Genomic DNA, 21,928 nt, shown 5'->3' on the forward strand with positions numbered 1-21,928 from the left:
ACTGTCCTCTCTCTGATTGCCTGATGCCACAGGTCAGACTGGGTTGTGCTGAGGACCTTCCCCTCCCCCAGGAGTCAGGTCCCCATTCGGCACCCCCCGGAGATGGTGGGACCATGAGATATCCCTACAGCTCCCTTGTTGCCAGGTAGGGCAACACAACTCAGGGAGATGGGTTTTTACCCAAAGATGCACATAACTCAGTTGGTAAAGAATCTGCCTGCAATGCAGGAGACCCCAGTTTGATTCCTGGGTTGGAAAGATCCACTGGAGAAGGGAAAGGCTACCCACTTTAGTACAGTGGGCTGGAGAATTCCATGGACTGTATAGTCCATGGGGTTGCAAAGAGTCAGACATGACTGAGCGACTTTCACTTTCACTTTTTTTGCACACCTGTTAGGAGTGGACCTACCACTCCTACCAAAAATTCCTACCTACCACCTACCAAAAATTCAGATTCTGAATTTTTGACTGTTGATTCAGTTCTCTTCCCACTAGGCCAGTCTGAGGCTAATCTGGACCCAGAAGAGGGTCCAGTGGGCCAGCTAACTACACGGGGTGCTGCAGCGTCACTGGAAATGTCATAAGATGCAGGAAGATGGCATTTTCCAGAACTCCTCTTGGAGGCAGTATTGCATGGGGTTAGAAGTGTTTGTAGCTCCAGCTCAGACACTGGAGGATTGACTGAGCTCAGTTTCCTCATCTGTACAATGGGCTGATAATAGTGCCTATGTCATGGGGGAGTTGTGGGGATTAAATGAATGAATACTTGTAATTTGTATTGTAAGTGATAGAGTCTATAAATACAATTTACAAAACATTTAAAAATTATTGTAGGGTACTTAAAGAGTGTCTAGCACTTTGGAAGAGCCACTGAAGTATTTGCTGTTACTGTTGTGACTACATTTGGGAACTGGTGTTGCTGGTGGGTGTGTGTGTTGGGGCCCACACTGAGTGGCTGAGGATAGAGACTTCTTCAGCAGACACTGGGGTCCCCTTTCCCCTCCCCACTCCCCTGTCCTGTGCCAGGGTGCATGCATGCTCAGTCTGACTCTTTGCAACCCCATAGACTGTAGCCCTCCAGGTTCCTCTGTCTGTGGAATTTTCCAGGCAAGAACACTGGAGTGAGTTGCCACTGCCTATTCCACGGGATCTTCCTAGCCCAGGGATCAAACCCATCTCTTGCATTGACAGGTGGATTCTTTACTACTAGTGCCATCTGGGAAGCCCCGTCCTGTGCCAGCTTTGGTTCTAAATATACACATGACAAATACTTACACTAGCAGCCCGTAGGGCCTGGGGTTGGCATGTGTCCACAGCCTTCCCACTCCACGTCAACATCTCTCACACAGGGGAGTCACCGTCAGCCCCACAGGTTTTTACAGAGCAAGCCGTTAGTGAGATCACATAAGGCCATCCTCATCAGGTCTTTGGACAGGTCTCAACCCTAGTGATGACTATTTGGTTTGAGGCAATAATAATAACCCACTCATCCCTGCTAGAACACAGACTCCATAAGGCCGAGATCTCTGTTTCATCCACGAAACATCCCAAGTTTCTGGAACAATGCAGGCGCAAGATAGGAACACAATACAGTTTTGCAATATGAATGAATCAATTTGTCCCCGCCCTAGAGGAGATTAGGGTCTGAAAGAGGAATCCAGAGAACAGTCACAGAGGCTGTAGAAATCAATTCAGACTGCTTTAAACTGGTCACTCTCAACTCCCCCCCAGTTTGCTCTCCCAATCCTATTCATTCTACTGCTTTCCTCTCTCACCTGGAAAATAATAGACCCACTTTCTGTCCCTTTTCCCCCGAAGCCCAAAGAGGGATTTCCTAAAAAGTAAATCAGGTAAGATCACTCCCTTGTCTAAAGCAGTTTGAAATCTTACTATTGCCTCCAGGCTGAAGTCCAGCTCCAATGGCCAAAAAGCACATGCAGAGATGCTCAACATCATTAGCCATCATTGTATCAAATGCCAATCAAAACCACAATCGGGTACCACTTCACACCCTCTGGCATGGCTGTTATTAAAAAAGACACAATAGCCAGTGTTGATGAGGACGTGGAGGCATTAGAATCTTGACACATTGCTCGTAGGAATGTAAACTGTTGCAGCTGATGTGAGAACAGTCTGGCAGCTCCTCAAAAAGTTAAACACGGAATTACCACCTGACCCAGCAATTCCTCTCCTAGGTAAATACCTAAGAGCTTAAACAAACCCTTGATCGATTTTCTAGAGGACACTGTTGAACTGCATCTTTCTACTCGATTTTCATTTCTATTTTTAATTATATTTCTTTCCCATCTAGGTTTCTTAATAAAGTTTCAACTTAGCAACACCATTATGTATTACAAGCCCCATTCTCTTGACTACCCTTTGCAGGTCTAGATTTTATGATGAAGACTGTTCTTCCACCCGTGTTTAGGCAATCACATATTCTTAGGCAATCACGTGTCCAAGCAATAACATTCATAATGGATTGAGTAAAATAATGATAGATTATATTTCTTTCTCAAAAATGTTGAATTAAGTTTTAAATAGATGATACATGTACATGATAGAGAAAATGCAAGCAAGTGTAAAGGGCAGACAGAATGAAAACTGCAATCACAGAAAACTAACCAAACTGATCACATGGATCATAACCTTGTCTAACTCAATGGAACTATGAGCCATGTGTTGCAGGGCCACCCAAGACGTACAGGTCATGGTGCAGAGTTCTGACAAAACATGGTCCACTGGAGAAGGGAATGGCAAACCACTTCAGTCTTTTTACCTTGAGAACCCTATGAACAGTATGAAAAGGTGAAAGGATATGACACAGAAAGATGAACTCCCCAGGTTGGTAGGTGCCCAATATGTTACTGGAAAAGAGTGGAGAAATAACCCCAGAAAGAATGAAGAGGCTGAGCCAAAGCAAAAACAACACCCAGTCTGTGACTGGTGATGGAAGTGAAGTCCAGTGCTGTAAAGAACGATATTGCATAAAAACCTGGAATGTTAGGTCCATGAATCAAGGTAAATTGGAAGTGATCAAATAGGAGATGGCAAGGGTGAACGTCGACATTTTAGGAATCAGTGAACTAAAATGGACTAGAATGGGTGAATTTAACTCAGATGATCATTACATCTACTACTCTGGGCAAGAATCCCTTAGAAGAAATGGAGCAGCCATCATAGTTAGCAAAAGAGTCCAAAATACAATACATGGGTGCAATCTCAAAAACGACAGAATGATCTCTGTTCATTTCCAAGGCAAACTATTCAATATCATGGTCATCCAAGTCTATGCCCCCCAACCACTAACACCAAAGAAGCTGAACATTTCTATGATGACCGACAAGACCTTCTAGAACTAACACCAAAAAAGATGTCCTTTTCATCATAGGGGACTGGAATGCAAAAGTAGGAAGTCAGGAAATACCTGGATTAACAGGCAAATTTGGCCTTGGAAAACAAAATGAAGCAGGGAAAAGGCTAACAGAGTTTTGCCAAGAGAACACACTGGTCATAGAAAACACTCTCTTCCAACAACACAAAAGATGACTCTACACATGGACATCACCAGATGGTCAACACTGAAATCAGATTCATTATATTCTTTGCAACAGAAGCTCTATACAGTCAGCAAAAACAAGACTGGGAGCTGACTGCGGCTTAGATCATGAACTCCTTATTGCAAAATTCAGACTAAAATTGGAGAAAGTAGGGGAAACTGCTAGACCATTCAGATATAACCTAAATCAAATCCCTTACAATTTATACAGCGGAAGTGACAAATAGATTCAAGGGATTAGATCTGATAGACAGACTGCCTAAAGAACTATGGGTGGAAGTTTGTAACACTGTACAGGAGGCTGTGATCAAAACCATTCCCAAGAAAAAGAAATGCCAAAAGGCAAAATGGTTGTCTGAGGAGGCCTTACAAATAGCTGAGAAAAGAAGAGAAGCGAAAGGTAAAGGAGAAAAGGAAAGATACACCCATCTGAATGCAGAGTTCCAAAGAATAGCAAGGAGAGATACGAAAGCCTTCCTAACTGATCAATGCAAAGAAACAGAGGAAAACAATAGAATAGGAAAGACTAGAGGTCTCATCAAGAAAAGTAGAGATACCAAGGGAACATTTCATGCAAAGATGGGCTCAATAAAGGACAGAAATGGTAGGGACCTAACAGAAGCAGAAGATGTTAAGAAGAGGTGACAAGAATACACAGAAGAACTACACAAAAAAGATCTGAATGACCCAGATAACCACGATGGTGTGTTTACCCACCTAGAGCCAGACATCCTGGAGTGCAAAGTCAAGCAGGCCTTAGGAAGCATCACTACGAACAAAGCTAGTGGAGGTGATGGAATTCCAGCTGAGCTGTTTCAGATCCTAAAAGATGATGCTGTGAAGGTGCTGCACTCAATATGCCAGCAAATTTGGAAAACTCAGCAGTGGCCACAGGACTGGAAAATGTCAGTTTTCATCTCAATCCCAAAGAAAGGCAATGCCAAAGAATGTTCAAACTACCGCACAACTGTACTCATCTCACACGCTAGTAAAGTAATGTTCAAAATTTTCCAAGCCAGGATTCAACAGTACATGCACCAAGAACTTCTAGATGTTCAAGTTGGACTCAGAGAAGGCAGAGGAACCAAAGATCAAATTGCCAACATCCGTTGGATCATAGAAAAAGCAAGCAAGAGAATTCCATAAAAACATCTCCTTCTACTTCATTGACCAGGCTAAAGCTTTTGACTATGTAGATCACAACAGACTGCAGAAAATTCTTAAAGAGGTGGGAATACCAGACTGCTTTTACCTGCCTCCTAAGAGATCTGTATGCAGGTCAAGAAGTAACAGTTAGAACTGGACATGGAACAACAGGCTGGTTCAAAATTGGAAAAGGAGTACATCAAGGCTGTATATTGTTACCCTGCTTATTTAACTTATATGCAGAACACATCGTGTAAAATGCTGGGCTGGATGAAGCACTAGCTGGAATCAAGATTTCTGGGAGAAATATCAATAACCTCAGATATGCAGATGATATCACCCTTATGGCAGAAAGCAAAGAGGAACTAAAGAGCTTCTTGATGACAGTGAAAGAAGAGACTGAAATTTTTGGCTTAAAACTTAGCATTCAAAAAACAAAGATGATGGTATCTGGTCCCATCACTTCATGGCAAAGAGATGAGGAAACAATGGAAATAGTGATGGACTTTATTTTGTGGGGATGCAAAATCACTGCAAATGGTGACTGCAGCCATGATATTAAAAGACACTTGCTCCTTGGAAGAAAAGCTATGACCAACCTAGACAGCATATTAACAAGCACAGACATTACTTTGCCAACAAAGGTCCATCTAGTCAAAACTATGGTTTTTCCAGTAGTCATGTATGGATATGAGAGTTGGACCATAAAGAAAGCTGAGCGCTGAAGAATTGATGCTTTTGAACTGTGGTGTTGGAGAAGATTCTTGAGATTCCCTGGGGAGCAAGGAGATCAAAGCAATCAATCCTAAAGGAAATCAATCCTGAATATTCATTGGAAGGACTGATGCTGAAGATGAAGCTCCAATACTTTGGCCACCTGATGCGAAGAACCGAAAAACTGACTCAATGGTAAAGACTCTGATGCTGGGAAAGATTGAAGGCAGAAGGAGAAGGGGACGACAGAGGATGGGATGGTTGGATGGCATCACTGACTCGATGGACATGTATTTGAGCAAGCTCCAAGAGTTGGTGGCAGACAGAGAAGCCTGGCGTGCTGCAGTCCACAGGTTTGCAAAGAGTCAGACACAAATGAGCAACTGAACTGAACTGTAAAGGGTGTACAGAGGAGGCCATGTGACTCTTAGACCTCACCTAGCTTCCTACTTCCCTCCCCAGACTCACATCATAGGTGGGACTCCCCAGACAGTAGGCTCCAATGCAGAACTTTTATAGGGGAGCCTCCTGGGGTCAGTGCAGTGGAAAGGAAGGGAGGATGGTGGGGGTTGTGCAGAGGGAGAAGCTGGGCTGAGAATCTGAAGGACATTCTGGCTCAGCCCATGGGCAGCCCTGGGGCTGGGATGCTTTAGGGTATCAGTCAGGACAAGGGGATCAGGTCTATATATTCTGGGCAGACCAGTCATCAAATACAGTCCTTCCTGGAGTATGACCAGGAGGAAGTTCTCTTCAGCCCCCTGAAGGGGACCCAGGTGGCCCAGCACCAATGGAGTTCATGTCATTCATGGTCACCAAGTTCCCTTTGGCCCTTGCCACACTTTTCGCGTGTGTTAGTCACTCAGACATGTCAGTCCTATGGACTGTAGCCATGGACTGTAGCCTATGGCCCATCCATGGAATTCTCCAGGCAAGAATACTGGAGTGGGTTGCCATTTCCTCCTCTGGGGATCTTCCCGGGTCGGGGATTGAACCTGGGTCTTCTGCATTGCAGGCAGATTCTTTACCATCTGAGCCACCAGGGAAGACACGCTTTTTAGCCAAATGCTTTTTTTAATTTTTTTAAAGATTTTTTTTCAATGCGGATCATTTTTAAAGTCTTTATTGAATTTGTTATAATATTGGTGGTGGTTGTTTAGTCTCTAAGTTGTGTCTGACTTTTACAACCCTGTGAACTGTAGCTCCCCAGGCTCCTTTATCCATGGAATTCTCCAGGCAAGAATACTGGAGTGGGTTGCCGTTTCCTCCTCAAGGGGATCTTCCTGAATCCAGAGATCAAACCCAGGTCTCCTAAACTGCAGGCAGATTCTTTACCAACTGAGCCACCAGGGAAGCCCATATTACAATACTGCTTCTGTATTTTTTTTTTTTATGTTTTGGGTTTTGGACATGAGGCATGTGGGATCTCAGCTCCCTGACCAGCAGTTGAAACTGCACTGTCTGTATTGGAAGGTGAAGTCCCAACCACGGGACCACAAGGAAACTTCCTAAAATGTTTATTTATTGACTTTTCATTTCTGACTTCATGGCACGAGGGATCTTAGTTCCCTGACCAGGGATCAAACCTGTGCCCCTCACAGTGGAATCGTGCAATCTTAGCCACTAGACCACCAGGGAAGACCCCTGAAATGCTTGTTTTTAAGTTTCATTTTCTTGTAGCTCTGGAGGATCCCCTGAGCCTGAATGAGCTGTCAGGGGCCTCTCCGTTCCATTCCCAACGCCCTGCCCCTTCCCCAGGGTTGGAGTCCACATGGAGGGTTAACTGGGCAGTCTCAGCAATCTGGAGAGGAGAACCTTAAGAATCAAGACTTCCCTCCACCCCTCGGGCTTCCCTGGTGGCTCAGATGGTCAAGAGTCTGCCTGCAATGCAGGAGAACTGGGTTCGATCCCTGGGTTGGGGAGACCCCCTGAAGAAGGGACTGGCTACCCACCCCAGTATTCTTGCCTGGAGAATTCCATGGACAGAGGAGCCTGCTGGGCTACAGTCCATGGGGTTGCAAAGAGTCGGACAAGACTAAGCCACTAACACTTTCACTTTCCCCACCCCCTCCCCACACCTCCTTTTTTTCGAAGACAACTTTCTGGGGCTCTGGAGTTATATAAAGCTCACATGTGTCAGTTTGTGGTGGCTGGACAGTTGCAGAATGCCACTCAGCCCTCCTCTCATCCCCCCAGGGGCTCAGGTTTGATTAAGAATATGCTGGGTCTGGCAAAAGTAGCTGCAGGTTATCAGAAATCTGTTATGAGGAGGTTTGTCAACCAGGAATAAAAATACAACACAAAATACACTTTTTCAAATAGCCGTTCCTAACATCACATGGACAGAGGTGCTGCCAAACTCCATGGGAGGGATGTGAGAGTGAGTGAACAGGGGCTGGGCGAGTAATAACGGGGGATGAACCCTGTGGGGAGGGGACAGGCCCCCAGCATGGTCAGGTGGCCCGAGGGGGAGCTGCACCTGCTTGGGAGGGCGGCTCTGGTGCATCTCAGGACGGGACTGCCAGGGACTCATCTCTTCCTGTGCCCTTTCCAGCGCCATGGCATCCTGCCCCGTCCTGCAGAGGGAGAGGGTGTTCCAGTTGGGAGCCCACGTCTACAGGATCCCGGCTCTGCTCTACCTGCCTCAGCAGAAGACCCTGCTGGCCTTTGCGGAAGAGCGGATGAGCAAAAAGGATGAGCATGCCAAGCTCATTGTCCTGCGCAGGGGAAGCTACGACACGTCCACCTGCCAGGTCCAGGTAAGGCCGGACGGGCTACCGCCGCTCTGCTGGGCCTGTGGGGACCAGCCCACCCTTAGATGGCTGAGGTCTGGGGGACAGAGCTCAAGGAATCACCAGGGATGGACAGAGAATGTATCCCCAGGCGATCTCCTGGATCTCACACGGGTTCACCCAGAATAATTTCGGCTGGCCTGGCGGCATCTGCTTTGGTACAAGTCAGTCAGGGAAACTGGTTTTGGAAAGATTCCCCTACATCCTTGAGATGCTGATGGGGGACCAGCTCATCATCACCTACCTGGGAGGTAGTGATCCTCTGAGTAAAATTAACCTGGAGTGGGTTGTTGGGGCGATTGCTTGGGTCCTGAAGTTCCAGCACGTAGATAAGTAAGTCTGATGAAGATCCCCAAGGCTGGCTTATCACATATAAAGGATTTAATATTGTTATTATCTTTACTGTGTGGTCATTGTTTCCTTGTGGTTGCTTAGAGCATGGGTTTGAAGCAGAGGGACCTGGGTTCATGTCCTGTTCCATGGCTAACCAGAGCTACGGCCTTGGGAGGCTCATCTACCTTATCTAAGCCTCTCAGTCTGCAGATGTAGGATGGAGGTAGTACTACCTGTGCCCCAGGAGTTAGAGGTTAGGGTTAGATAAGACTATGGGTGTTAGACCCTCGGCACGTGTCTGCCCTTAGACTTACTCATTGGGGGATGGTTATTAATGAATAGGAGCTTCCCTGGTAGTGGTAAAGAACCCACCTGCTGGTGCAAGAGACATAAGAGATGCAGGTTCGAACCCTGGGTTGGGAAGATCCCCTGGAGGAAGCCATGGCAATCCACTCCAGTATTCTCGCCTTAATGAACAGGGATAGACAGCAGAGCGGCAGCATCTATGACATAGACTCAGAGATTATGGAAGCTCACTGGGTCCTAGGGCCATGGTGCTGCCTCCTGGTAGACCGCATTAATAGAGTATGATGTATAAAAGATGGGAGGTGATTGTCACGCTCGGTCCCCGCTGGCAGACCGTTGGTTATTCCTAAGGCTTTGCTTTTCAAGAAGGGGAAGCTGGTTGGAGCTGTTAAGTTGAAGGAACCAGGATGGAGCTGGGAAGGACTGGTGCCCGAATCATCTTTGTACTTGAGGTCTAGCATGTCATGGTTGTCCCGGATGTGTGCTGGAGGGATTGGGTGGGGTTGGGCCATCTTGGAGGGAGTGAGGCGGAGCCCTGGCTCCTGCTCTGGGAAGTGTTGTGAGGATGAATGAATGCTAGACCAAGAGTTCTCCTCCACGACCCTTCACGCTAACTCGCCCGCCCCCAGAGCACCACCCTTGCCACGATCACTGGCCCTCCCCGGGTTATGCTTCTCCTCTCCTCTCCCGCAGTGGCATTCTCAGGAGGCGGTTTCCCAAGCCCAGCTGGAGGGCTACCGGTCCATGAACCCAAGCCCCCTGTATGATGAGGCCACGGGCACCATTTTCCTCTTCTTCATCGCCATCCCCGGGCAGGTGTCAGAGCATCACCAGCTTCAGACCAGGGTCAACGTGACACGGCTGTGCCAGGTCACTAGCCAGGACCATGGCAGGTCCTGGAGCCCCGCCACGGACCTCACGGACTCGGTCATTGCCTCAGCCCACAAGGACTGGGCCACTTTCGCGGTGGGCCCCGGGCACGGCCTGCAGCTGCGCAACCCAACCAGGAGCCTCGTGGTGCCGGCCTACGCCTACCGCAGCCCCCGCTCCCTGCAGGCGCCTTCCCCCTCTGCCTTCTGCTTGGTTAGCCACGACCATGGGCGCACGTGGGCGAGAGGGAGCTTCGTGGCCCAGAACACCCTGGAGTGCCAGGTGGCCGAAGTCGGGGATGGGCAACGGAGGGTGGTGTATCTGAACGCCAGAAGCCCCCTCCGAGCCAGGGTCCAGGCCCAGAGCACCAACAATGGCCTGGATTTCGAGGAGACTCAGCGGGTGCGGAAGCTGGTGGAGCCTCCCCACGGCTGCCAAGGGAGCATCGTCAGCTTCCCCAGCCCCCACGCGGGCTCCAAACCCCCGGACTGGTGGCTGCTCTACACCCACCCAACTGACCCACGGCAGAGATCTGACCTGGGTGTGTGCCTCAACCGGTGGCCCGCTACGCCCTCAACCTGGTCGGAGCCCACCCTGCTGGCCCCGGGGAGCTGCGCTTACTCGGACCTGCAGAGCATGGGCACCGGCCCCGATGGGTCACCCCTGTTTGGGTGTCTGTATGAATCAGACGATTACGAGGAGATCGTCTTTGTCATGTTCACCCTGCAACAAGCCTTCCCAGCTGAGTTTTTGCCGCAGTGAGCGGCGAGCCCTCTGGGTGCTGCCCACGAGGGCTTTGGCCACCAAGGGGCTGGCGATTCTCTTCTGCCCAGGCCCCTCTGGACTGGGGAGGTGGCCTCTTGTTTTCCTCTTTTGAACGTGTGACCAAACGTGTGCCTAGTGTGTGTCTGCCGCCGGGCTCCTTTCCTCCTCCGTTGTCTCAGCCTCCCCAGAGGATTCTATTTTCAGCCCAGAAACTGAAGGAACCTGGCTTCTTGGGGCCCCTGGGGTCAGCCTGCCTGCTCCCCCACAGCCCAGGTTTTCTGCAGGTCTTCATGAACTATCTAGTCCAGCCCATTTCTTCTTAGCTCATCATGTTCCTGGGCACAGACTGGGACAAAGATGCAAACTAGCAGAGACGTGCGTGTGTCTGTCTGTGTGTGTCTCTCTGTGTGTCCTCAGTGCTTTAGAGCAGGGATTGTGAGCACGGCTTTGCAGGGAGTAAGGCAGGCTCTAGGAAGAGTAAGCTGGCTTATATTACTGTGTAAGTTTCCCAGGGCCGCTGTAAAAAAGTACCACCAATTCAGAAGCTTAAAACAACAGGAATTTACCCTCTCACAGTTCTGGAGGCTAAAAGCCCCAGATCAAGGTGTCCATGGGGCTGTGCTCCCCTCAAGGGAGCACAGGGCGCATCCTTCCCTGCCTCGTCCAGACCCCTGGGCCTCCCTTGGCTCGTGGCTGCATCACTTTCAGGTCTGCCTCCATCTTCCCATGGCCCTCTCCTCCTTCCTCTTTGCTTTTTTTCTGTATCTTTTAAGGACACTTAGGGCCCACCTGAACAATCCAGGATGATCCTTCACTTAACTACATCTGCAAAGACTCTTTTCCAAATAATGTCACATTCACAGCTATGGTTTTTCCAATAGTCATGTATGGATGTGAGAGCTGGACCATAAAGAAGGCTGAGCACTGAAGAACTGATGCTTTCAAACTGTGGTGCTGGAGAAGACTCTTGAGAATCCCTTGGACTGCAAGGAGATCAAACCAGTCAGTCCTAAAGGAAATCAACCCTGAATATTCACTGGAAGGACTAATGCTGAAGCTTTAAAACTTGGGCCACCTGATGGGAAGAGTCGACTTATTGGAAAAGACTCTGATGCTGGGGAAGATTGAGGGCAAGAGGAGAAGGGGGTAGCAGAGGATGAGATGGTTGGCTGGCATCATCGACTCAATGTACATGAGTTTGAGCAACTCTGGGAGATAGTGGAGGACAGAGAAGCCTGGTGTGTTGCAGCTCATGGGGTCACAAAGAGTTGGATACAACTTAGTGACTAAACAACAACACAAACCCCAATACAAAAGTTTAAGAAAAAATCACTCTCATAAATGCTCTCCTTTCACAGAGGTTGTCTGGTCGCATGCCAAGTTGCTTTACTCGTGTCCAACATGAGTTTGCGCAAACTCCAGGAGATGGTGAAGGGCAGGGAGGCCTGGCGTGCTGCAGCCCATGGGGGTGCAAAGAGTCAGACTCGACTGCTCCTGATCAACACCACAACAGTAAAGAATGAACCGCTACACACAGCAGCATGGGTGATTTTCAGACGCTGTGTTGAGCAAAAGAAGACTGACTCGAGTACACACTTTATGATTTTATTTATACGAAATTCAAGAACAGACTAAACCAATCTTCCAAATAAATCAGCAGTGGCCAGCTCTGTGGAAGAGGGCTGTTCACTAAAGATGGGCTAGAAGGAGACTTCTGGGTGCTGGAGACCTTCTCTTGCTTGATCTAGTGCTGGTGAGTGAGTGATTCCATGTGTTAAAAAATATGAGCTGTGAGCACAAGGTTTGCGTACCTCACTCTATATATGTTATACCTCAATAATAAAATAAATATTGAACTGAATAGTAGATTTGCTAATTAAACTTCCACATCAGTATATTGTGTTGGGTTGTAAAACTTTGAAAGTGAATACTTTTTAGTTAAAAAATTGGAGGGGACTGAATATTATTAATGAACTTTTTGGGGGGAATAATTTTAGATTTATGGAAAAGTTACAAAGATAGTACAGAGTGTTCCTGAACACCCCACACCCAGTCTCCCCTAATATTATCATCTTATGTAACTGTGGTACATTTGTCAAAACGAGGAGGCTTCGCTGGTACATTACTATTAACTAAACTCTGGACTTCATTCAGATTTCTCTAGTTTTTCCACCAATGTCCTTTTTCTGTTCTGGGATCCAATCCAGGATACATTCAGTGAAACTGAATTTTTACTGTAATTTGTGTCCTTAGACACACACGCATGAATGTGTGCCTGCTAAGTCACTTCAGTTGTGTCCAACTCTTTGTGACTCTATGGACCGTAGCCAGCCAGGCTCCTTTGTTCATGGGATTCTCCAAGCAAGAATGCTGGAGTGGGTTGCCATGGCCTCCTCCAGGGGATCTTCCTGACCCAGGGATCAAACCCACATTTCTTATGTCTCCTGCATTGGCAGGCAAGTTCTTTTCCACTAGCAACACCTGGGAAGCTCCCCCCCAACACACACACAAACCCACACAGATTGATACTCCTTCCAGCAGGCCCCTCCCCTCCTCCCAGCTTCCCCTAAAAAGTAAAACTCACTCAGTCTTGTCCAACTCTTTGCAACCCCATGGACTTAGTCCATGGAATTCTCCAGGCCAGAATACTGGAGTGGGCAGCCTTTTCCTTCTCCAGCGGATCTTCCCAACCCAGGAATCGAACCCAGGTCTCCCGCATTGCAGGTGCATTCTTTATCAGCTGAGCCACAAGGGAAGCCCACTTGACTAACAAATGAACAAACAAACAAGTGAGCTTCAGGCCTGGACTTCTGGGGTGGAAATGTTAGAAGCAGTTCAGACTCTGAAGCCTGGGGAAGGGGGTCCTTAATTCAATCACACAGCACCCCGCCCCCAAGGCTGTGCCACATGGGGGTTGGGGACCTTGGCCAGTTGTGAGCCCACTGCCACTGCCTGGGACACCTGGGGGCTGGTGCAGTGTGTGTGTGTTTGTACTCTTGTGCGTGTCCATTGTATACCCACTGCCTGGCCTGAGCTGGTGGCACAGCCCTGTTCAGTGTTCCGCCGGGTGACCCCACAAGCAGGGCCCAGATGCAGGGAACAGGGGAGGCTGGCCTCGCCCGCACCTGCCTCAGCACGGGCAGGGAGACCTGGGGCTCCAGGCTTGGGAGCCCCCTTGGCCCTGGGATCGACTCAGAGCTGCTACTGCGCACCTCAGCTCTGTCTGTCAGCATGCCCTTTTTAACCGTCGGGTCGGGCGGGCTTCCCTTGTGGTTCAGCTGGTAAAGAATCCACCCACAATGCAGGAGACCTAGGTTCAGTCCCTGGGTTGGGAAGATCCCCTGGAGAAGAAAAAGGCTACCCACTCCAGTATTCTGGCCTGGAGAATTCCGTGGACTATATAGTCCATGGGTCACAGAGTCGGACACGACTGAGTGACTTACACGTTCACTTTCACTTTCTGGTGTGCCCTTTCCACCTGTGACAGTCATGGGAGCCTTTCCACATCTATGTCCTGACTTCCAGCAACAGCAACCGAGGCCTGGACTCCTGGGGCCTGGGGACCACCTCTGGGAGGCCACGGAGAAAGGGATTCTGGGGCTGGGGAGTGGACGTGGCTGCTGGCATACCTGCCCCTGGGGAGGGGGTGCCAAGGCCCTGTGACAAGCCTGGTATGGTAGGCTGAATAATGACTCCTAAAAATGTCTGCCTCCTGGCCCCTAGAACCTGCGACTGTGGCTTTACGTGACTATAGGGACTTTGCAGATGGGGTTAAGCTGGGGATATTGAGGCAGGAAGGTCATCCTAGGTGAGCCAGGGGTTGGAGAACGTAGACGTGATGACACGGATCTGTAGCACAGGGAGGCAGGGAGAGGGCTGAGTACAGACAGAGAGGACGTGATGCTGAAAGTCAGCGCTGCACTGCTGGCTTCGAAGCTGCAAGAAGCCACAGGCCATGGAGGGCAAGCAATGTAGCTCTGGGGGCTGGAGAAGCAAGGAAGGACCCTGGAGGGGGCATGGCCATGCCCGTACCTTGACATTAGCCTGCAAAACTGCCTCTAGGCCTGTGCCCTTCAGAACTAGAAGAGAACAGCTTGCATGCACACTCAGTCGTGTCTAGCTCTTTGCAAGTCAGACATGCAATCCCCATGGATTATAACCCACCAGGCTCCTCTGTCCATGGGATCCTCCGGGCAAGAATACTGGAGTGAGTTGCCATTTCCTTCCCCAGGGGATCTTCCTGACCCAGGGCTCGAACTCACATCTTCTGAGTCTCTTGCATTGACAGACAGATTCTTTACCACTGAGCTACCTAGGAATCCCAGAGGGGAATAAGCGTGTACAGTTTTAAGCCACCAAGTGGGTGGGGGTTTGTTACCGTGACAATAAGAAACCAACACGACCCTGGTCTTCTTGCCTCAGCAGCTGAGAAGGGGGACTGGGTGTGGTGAGGGAGGGGTTGCTTCTGCGCTCAGCTCTGAGCGTGACAAGCGCATCCCAGGACACCTCAGGGTCACAGTGCCCCCCCCCAAAACATACAGAAAACAAGAAGCAAGGAAAGGGATCATTTTTGTCGTGTTTGCTGTTGTTGTTCAGTCCCTGAGTCAAGCCCGACTCCTTGTGACCTCATGGACTGCAGCACGCCAGGCTTCCCTGCCCTTCTCCTGCAGTTTGCTCAAACTCATGTCCATTGAGTCGGTGATGCCACCCAACCATCTCATCCTCTGCCACATTTCTGTCATGCCCGCATGTAATTCCTCTCTTTGATCCATCCTGACATCTGATGACTTGAGGGAGGAGAAAGGGGAGTGTTGAAGTCTAACTTCCCTGTGTCACAACATTTACTGCAATGACAGAATCCCCCCATCCATCACGGGGAACCCAGGCCTTCCTGATCTGAAAGGACTTCATCTTCCAAACCCTCAGGAGAGGGTAGATAGACTGTGTTACCATGGCAACCTTCTACTCCCACCAGTCAGCCCTCAGGGATCTGGGCCATGTCCCAAGAGTTACAGTCTGTGGGCAAGGGGGTAGTGCTCAGGACGCTTCCTGACCTATTAAATGTGGAATTGGCCATAGCCTTCCAGGCTCCTTTGTCCCTGGGATTCTCCAGGCAAGAATACTGGAGTGGGTTGCCATGCCCTCCTCCAAGGGGATCTTCCTGACCCAGGAATCGAACCCGCATCTCTTATGTCTCCTGCACTGGCAGGTGGGTTCTTTACCACTGGCACCAGGTGCGAAGCCTATATTGAAGGCTGGTATCCTGAGAATCCTTAGCCCCACCCGGGTCCTTCTATTCTTGGTCAAATAGGATCGATGGAGCCTCACTACACCCTGCGCCATCTCTACAGCCCCTGCCTCTCTGATGGGGGCAGGTTTCCTGAGGACCAGGGACCTCCCAGATATCTGTCGTCCAGCGACCAGAGCTCAGAAACACAATCAGAGCCGAGGAGTCGGCATTCTTGTTGCTATTAGAACCCCTGGGACAGAGTCATCATTTCCAAAATGTCCCCATTTATTTCCCCTCTTTGTTCTGGAAGGTCTGGAGTTTCTTTGGTGGCTTAGTCAGTAAAGAATCTGCCTGCAATGCAGGAGACCTGGGCTCGATCTCTGGGTCGGGAAGATCCCCTGGAGAAGGGCATGGCAACAAACTCCGATATTCTTGCCTGGAAAATCCCATGGACAGAGGAGCCTGGTGGGCTACAGTCCATGAGGTCTGCAAGAGTCAGACACAACTGACTGACTGACCTGTCTTTGTTCTGCCCAAACAGCTGATAGCTCATGGGAACTGATTGAAGAGCTAACTACATGCCGTGGTCTCTTCTGTGGCCACACGCACTGCTGACACTTTGCAGAATGGGTCCCCCAAGGACCCAGGGATGGATCATGGTCAGCAGTATGGCCAAGGCCCCCTTTCCTACACCACCCACTCCAGGTGCCAAGAGTTTGGCTTGCTTCCCTGGAATGGCTAAGGCTGCCCTTTCACAGCAGAGTGTTTTTAGTGTCAGCCATGGAGTAGATGATGTTCTGGGAGCTGGGGATTCAACAGTAACAAGACAGAACCCCTACCCTCAAGAAACATGGACCTCGTGGGAGGAAGTGGATGACAAACATGTGAGCAACTTAGAGCGAATTGCAACTCTGTCCAGGTTAGCGATACAGAGAATGTAAATGTGGTCAGAGCTTCCCTGATGGCTCAGTGGTAAAGAGCTCACCAGCCAACGCAGGAGACATGGGTTCAGTCCCTGGGTCAGGAAGAGCACCTGGAGATGGAAATGGCAACCCACTCCAGTATTCTTGCCTGGGACAGCCCATGAGCAGAGGAGCTTGGTGGGCTACTGTCATAAAAAAGTTGGACACGACTCAGCAACTGAACAACAAGATACGAGGCGGTGGCACTCGAGCGGAAGTCCTGCAGAAACAGCCCCTCAAGGAGGCACAGCCGTGGACCCAGCACCTCACCAGCGTCCAGCTGCCTGCCGGCCCCAGGACCTCAGTCTCTGGCCTTTCCCTGGTGTTGCCTTTGGGGTCCACACCATGGGTTTCCATCTGCCGTGTATACAGAGCAGAGGCTCCCATGATGTGGTCCGCAGAGAAAGAGCATCACCTGTAGAGCCGTGAGAAATGCAAACCCTTAGGTCCTGCTGAATCCAACAGACCTTCTGAATCTGAAACTCTGGGGGCAGCCGGGAGCGCCCAGCAAGCTGGCTTTTAACAAGCCCTCCAGATGATTCTGATGTGTGCGGAAGTTTGACAACTTGAAGAAACCCTGGAATAGAACCCAACCTGCTCAGTACTTTGTTCAAGATGCAGGAAGATCCTCTCAGTTCTGCAACCTCCCTTGCCACCCTGGTGGTCTTCCTGATACAAACAGCCCTGGTGGGATTTAAGGCCTGGCCCCTAGATGAGGGTGGTTGATGATGGGAAAGAAAGATTGGCAAAGCTCCTTCTTTTCCTGGCTTCCGCTCTGCCTTCAGAGGAGAAGGTAAGGCTGGGCACATCTATCTAACTTGGTCAGAAAAGGATGTTTTTTGGGCCTGTAATAAAGGTCCATGGGGTCTCAGTGAACCTTCCTTTGGGACCAGCAGATTTGCAGCCCGGTCATGTTCTGCTGACCTCTTACAACTGTGCCCTCCTCTCTCAGCTGTGGTCCACCCTGACCCTGGCTCAGCTAATGCCCTTCCTCTGTCGCAAATCCTGAACTTACCTATGGGCACTTGGCAGGTTAAGTCTGGTCCCTCCTTGGCCATTCTGTAGCTTAAGTATACATTTCTAATTAGCATAACCTAACAGAAAGGTTGGCAGTGAATTTTTGCTAGATTCTAAAGCCATGAAGCTACTCAGAGAGCTTCTGCAGCCTTTGTGTGCACAGGCTCTCCATCTGGGCAGCCCTCCTGCTCTTTACAAGTCTACCACCGGCCTTTGTTCCTTTAACAAACTCACGTGCCAGGTGCACAAGATCATGGGACACAAGTTTAACGAAGTCGGCCACTTGACATTCTGTCTCATGACAGCAGACGCTGTCTGAAATTTGTCAAGACCAAAAATGAAAAAGCCATGAGAGTCATCTTTCGGTGCGGTGCACCATGGTCACAGCAGAATCTGCCTCCTCCCTAAGAGTTTTAATCATGCCAAAGCCACACACACACGCACACACACCTGTGCACACACACATGCACCTGTGCACACACAGTGCACCCATGCACAGACACACATGCACACATACACACACACCTGCACCCATGCACATAAACACGCGTGCACACACACCCGTGCACACACACCCGTGTGCACATACTCATGCACCCATATACGACACTCACACAGTTTCTCTCCTCTCCTCTCCTCCCCCAGGGACTGTGGTGACCTCCTCAAGACCACACAGCCAGCCACTTGGAGACAGAGCCAGCGGAGCAATTGGGTTTTCTGAGCCCAAACCAACGTTCGCACATCTGTTCCAAGCGGTCTCCATCATCTCTTCCTGAACATCCAAGAAGTTCAAAAAGATTCATGCATGTGGGTTCTGGGACATGGAGTTCTGCTTGGCCCATCTCCAGAGCCTGTGTCCTTAACTCTGGGCACCGTGCCGCCTTCCCGGGCATTCCCTCCTGGCCTCACCAGAGTGGGCGGAGAGGGAGCTGGGATGTCAGCCTTGGTGTGCGGACTTGCCAGCCCAGTGCGCCCGAGAAAGTGGAGATTCATGCGGAGCCAGGAGGAGCCGGAGAGCTCAGGGCTCAAGGTTCCTGTGCTGCATTGTGAGAATTCAGGCCACACTGCCACCCGCGTCTCATCCCCACTCACGTCTCATCCCCACCACGTGCAGACGAAAGAAAAGAATCCAACATTGAAATGTGATGCTTAAATCATGCTGCTCCAAGCAGAAGTGAGAAAGCTGACTGTACTTTTGGCAAGGTGTTGCTTTTTTAAATTCCATTTCTGTCTTCTTTTTAGGGGAGGGTTTCAGAGTAATAGGTGCCAAATATTTCGAAGTACAAAGAAGCAAAAAAAACCCAAAAACCCACCCATAATCCCACTAACCAGAGGCACATTTTCTTCTGGGTTTTTAATCTGTGAACTTTTCTTTCTTTCCCCAAATTGAGAATATGCTGCACAATGAATCATGCTTTTTACCCCCACTTGAGGTTATATCATAAGCATTTCCTCCACACCATTTTCTTGCAAAAAATAAGACATCAAGAGATGCACCTCAAATTATTTAACTATTCCTTGAATATAAAAAATTGAAGTTACTTACATTTTTTTTCTGATATAAATACACTGAGATGAAAACATTTGTGAGTACCTTTTAGTCCTTATCTGTTGTTATTTCTGTAAATTGAATCCCCTGAAAGAAATTACTGAGTCAAAGATGAGCAGTTGAATTTTCTTGAAATGTTTAGTTTGTAAATGGAAGGCCCAATTCCCCATTATGAGTTTAAAATGCCCTGAAAGAGCTTTCTGCTTTTATACTTTAACACAGCTGAGCGCCCAGAAAAGATGAGTGTCATGCATTTGTCCTTTAATTCATAAATCATGGCCCCCGCTTTCTCTCTGATGTGGTTTATAACCTGGTTAAAGACCAGAGGTAGATACCGGTGGCACAGTGGTTAAAAAAAAAAGGCTGCGTGCAATACAGAAGACACAGGAGACAAGGGTTTGACCCCTGGGTGGGGAAGATCCCCTGGAGTAGGAAATGGTAACCCACTCCAGTATTCTTGCCTGGAGAATTCCATGGACAGAGGAGCCTGGCAGGCTACAGTCCATGGGGTCGCAAAGAGTTATACACGACTGAGTGACTTTCAGTTTTCTAGAATCAAAAAGGTCAAAAGGGCCCTGAATATTACCTGTTTGAACTTTGTTCACAATCTGACAAAATTAGAACAGAGATCTGGGGAGATGAGTGACTGCTCAGAGTCGCACAGTCTAGGCGTGGACTGTATCAGGCCCCTGCAGGTAACCCCACCCTCACTCCTGCCCTGGACTGGACGTTCAAGGGTCCCAGCAACAAAAGTGGCCTCCTGACCACGATCACGTCCTTTCCTTTTCCTTCATTCCGTCAGACCCTCTCTTCCACCCAAGGAGGCTCTGGATCAGAGAGTGCTCAGCTAGCCCTTGTCATCTGACTCATATTCTGTCCGCGTGTGGAGCATTCTCCTTTCTAGACCTTTCAGTGCGACATTCTGAGTGTGGTTTTAGAACCCCAGGGCCACCGATTTTCAGTGAGAACCTAACTTTCAGTGTGCTAAATACTTTGCTTTTTTCTTTAATCCATCAAGTTACTCATTGTGCATACTCAATGTGTGTTACGCATTAAGCTGAGGGTATAAAACAAAAGTGAACGTCTATTGGAGATTTCCCTGGTGGTCCAGTGGTTAAGACTTTGCCTTCCAATGCAGGGGAGGCAGGTTCAAATCCTGGTCAGGGAGTTCAGACCCCACATGACTTGAGGCCAAAAAAACAAAACATAAAACAGAAGTGATACTGTAACAAATTCAATAAAGGCTTTAAAATGGTACACATTAAAAAAAAATCTTTAAAAAAGTGAATGTCTCTTGAGGCCTGACTAGGCAGCAGGCATCATTCCAGGCCCTTTGCAGGGATTCACTCATTCAGTCCTCCCAACCACACCGTGGGGCAGGTCACTATTAGCACCCCCATTTTACAGAGGAAGAAACTGAGGCAGAGCGGAACTAAGCCTCTTAACCATAATTTTATTATACGCTGGGAAGCAGCAGAGCCAGGAGGTCAGATTCCTTAGTCTGCCCTTTTCCTGCCTGAGTGGGGAGGAGTGAGGTGGTGGGCATGTCACAGCACAGCACAGGGTGGGAGCTTCAGGGCGGCAGAGGCCTTGTGCCCTAGGGTCTGGGGCAGCATCTGGGCACAGGGCAGGCTCTCAGGCAATATCTGTTAAGTGAAGGATGAAGGGATGAATGGACACATGCGAGGATCAGATGTGGTCACAGCAGCGCTGGAGTGAGTATGGGAGAGGGTCAGAAAGACCAGGAAAGGTGGGCGAGGTGTGGACCTTGAAGGGCCTGGTATGAGCTGCCAGGGAGCTTGAGTTCCATCCAACGTTAGAGGAACAGTGTAGGTCATGCTAGTAGTAAAGAACCTGCCTGCCAATGCAGGAGACATAAGAGATGCGGGTTTGATCCCTGGGTCTGAAAGATCCCCTGGAGGAGGGCATGACAGCCCACTTCAGTACTCTTGCCTGGAGAATCCCATGGACAGAGAGGCCTGGCGGGCTGCAGTCCCTAGGGTCGCACAGAGTTGAACACGACTGAAGCGACTTAGCACGCACGATCAGGGAATTTCACCTGGAGAAAGGGCAGGCTCAGATTTGCATTTTAGAGAGAGAACCCTGGTAGAAATGTGGAGGACAGAGTGAGAGGTGTGGGTGGGCTGGTAAGGAGCCTGAGGGAGAATGGGCTGGTGAAGGTCCTCCTGAAAATGCAGGGGACAAACCACACAAGAGTAGAATGAAACCAGGCGCATCAAAGGGAGTGGATCCCACAGGGCTCCATCGGTGATCCGGCAGATGTGGGTGGGGATGAAGATGCCATTCAGACTCTGGCTTGGGAGACTGGGTAATCTAGATAGGCGATGCATGTGGAAGAGCAGGTTTATGATGTGCAGATGGAAAACTCAGAGGAGGTGGGGCTCACGTGTCCGTTGGATATGCACAAAGGCAGCCGGAAGTGTGGGTGGGAGCCCAGGAAGGAGGTCAGGGTAGGAAGTGCAGTTTTGGAAGCTGTGAAGTGGCGTAATACCCTGAGAGCATGGGATAGACAGCAGTTCAAGAACACAAGCTGGGGAAATGCCAGTGTATTAGAGGGTGGACATGAGATGGGATGGTCTTTCTCCAGAAGAAACCCAAAGCACTGCAGGGAGGCAGGAGAGGCCTCCAGGGTCACGTGCTGTGATGGGGACTCATGAGCAGGAAGTC

At 49.5% G+C, this 21,928-nt stretch overlaps 1 protein-coding gene across 1 annotated transcript; it reads left to right on the forward strand.

Moving 5' to 3' along the window:
- The first annotated feature begins 7,974 nt into the window (after positions 1-7,974).
- Positions 7,975-10,479, forward strand: NEU2 (neuraminidase 2). The gene is made up of 2 exons (XM_081486526.1): positions 7,975-8,175; positions 9,541-10,479. The coding sequence occupies exons 1-2, from the start codon at positions 7,975-7,977 to the stop codon at positions 10,477-10,479; spliced, it is 1,140 nt and encodes a 379-aa protein (XP_081342652.1).
- Positions 10,480-21,928: the final 11,449 nt, after the last annotated feature.

This window comes from Giraffa tippelskirchi, chromosome 5 (assembly GCF_054371585.1).
Source record: "Giraffa tippelskirchi isolate mGirTip1 chromosome 5, T2T-mGirTip1v1.2.pri, whole genome shotgun sequence".
NCBI classification, from domain to species: domain Eukaryota; kingdom Metazoa; phylum Chordata; class Mammalia; order Artiodactyla; family Giraffidae; genus Giraffa; species Giraffa tippelskirchi.

Excerpts from the sequence above, each read along its gene's own strand:
- NEU2 (XM_081486526.1), top strand. The coding sequence starts at position 7,975 with ATGGCATCCTGCCCCGTCCTGCAGAGGGAGAGGGTGTTCCAGTTGGGA. Across the intron at positions 8,176-9,540 it reads CGTCCACCTGCCAGGTCCAG|TGGCATTCTCAGGAGGCGGT; the intron begins GTAAGGCCGGAC and ends CCTCTCCCGCAG.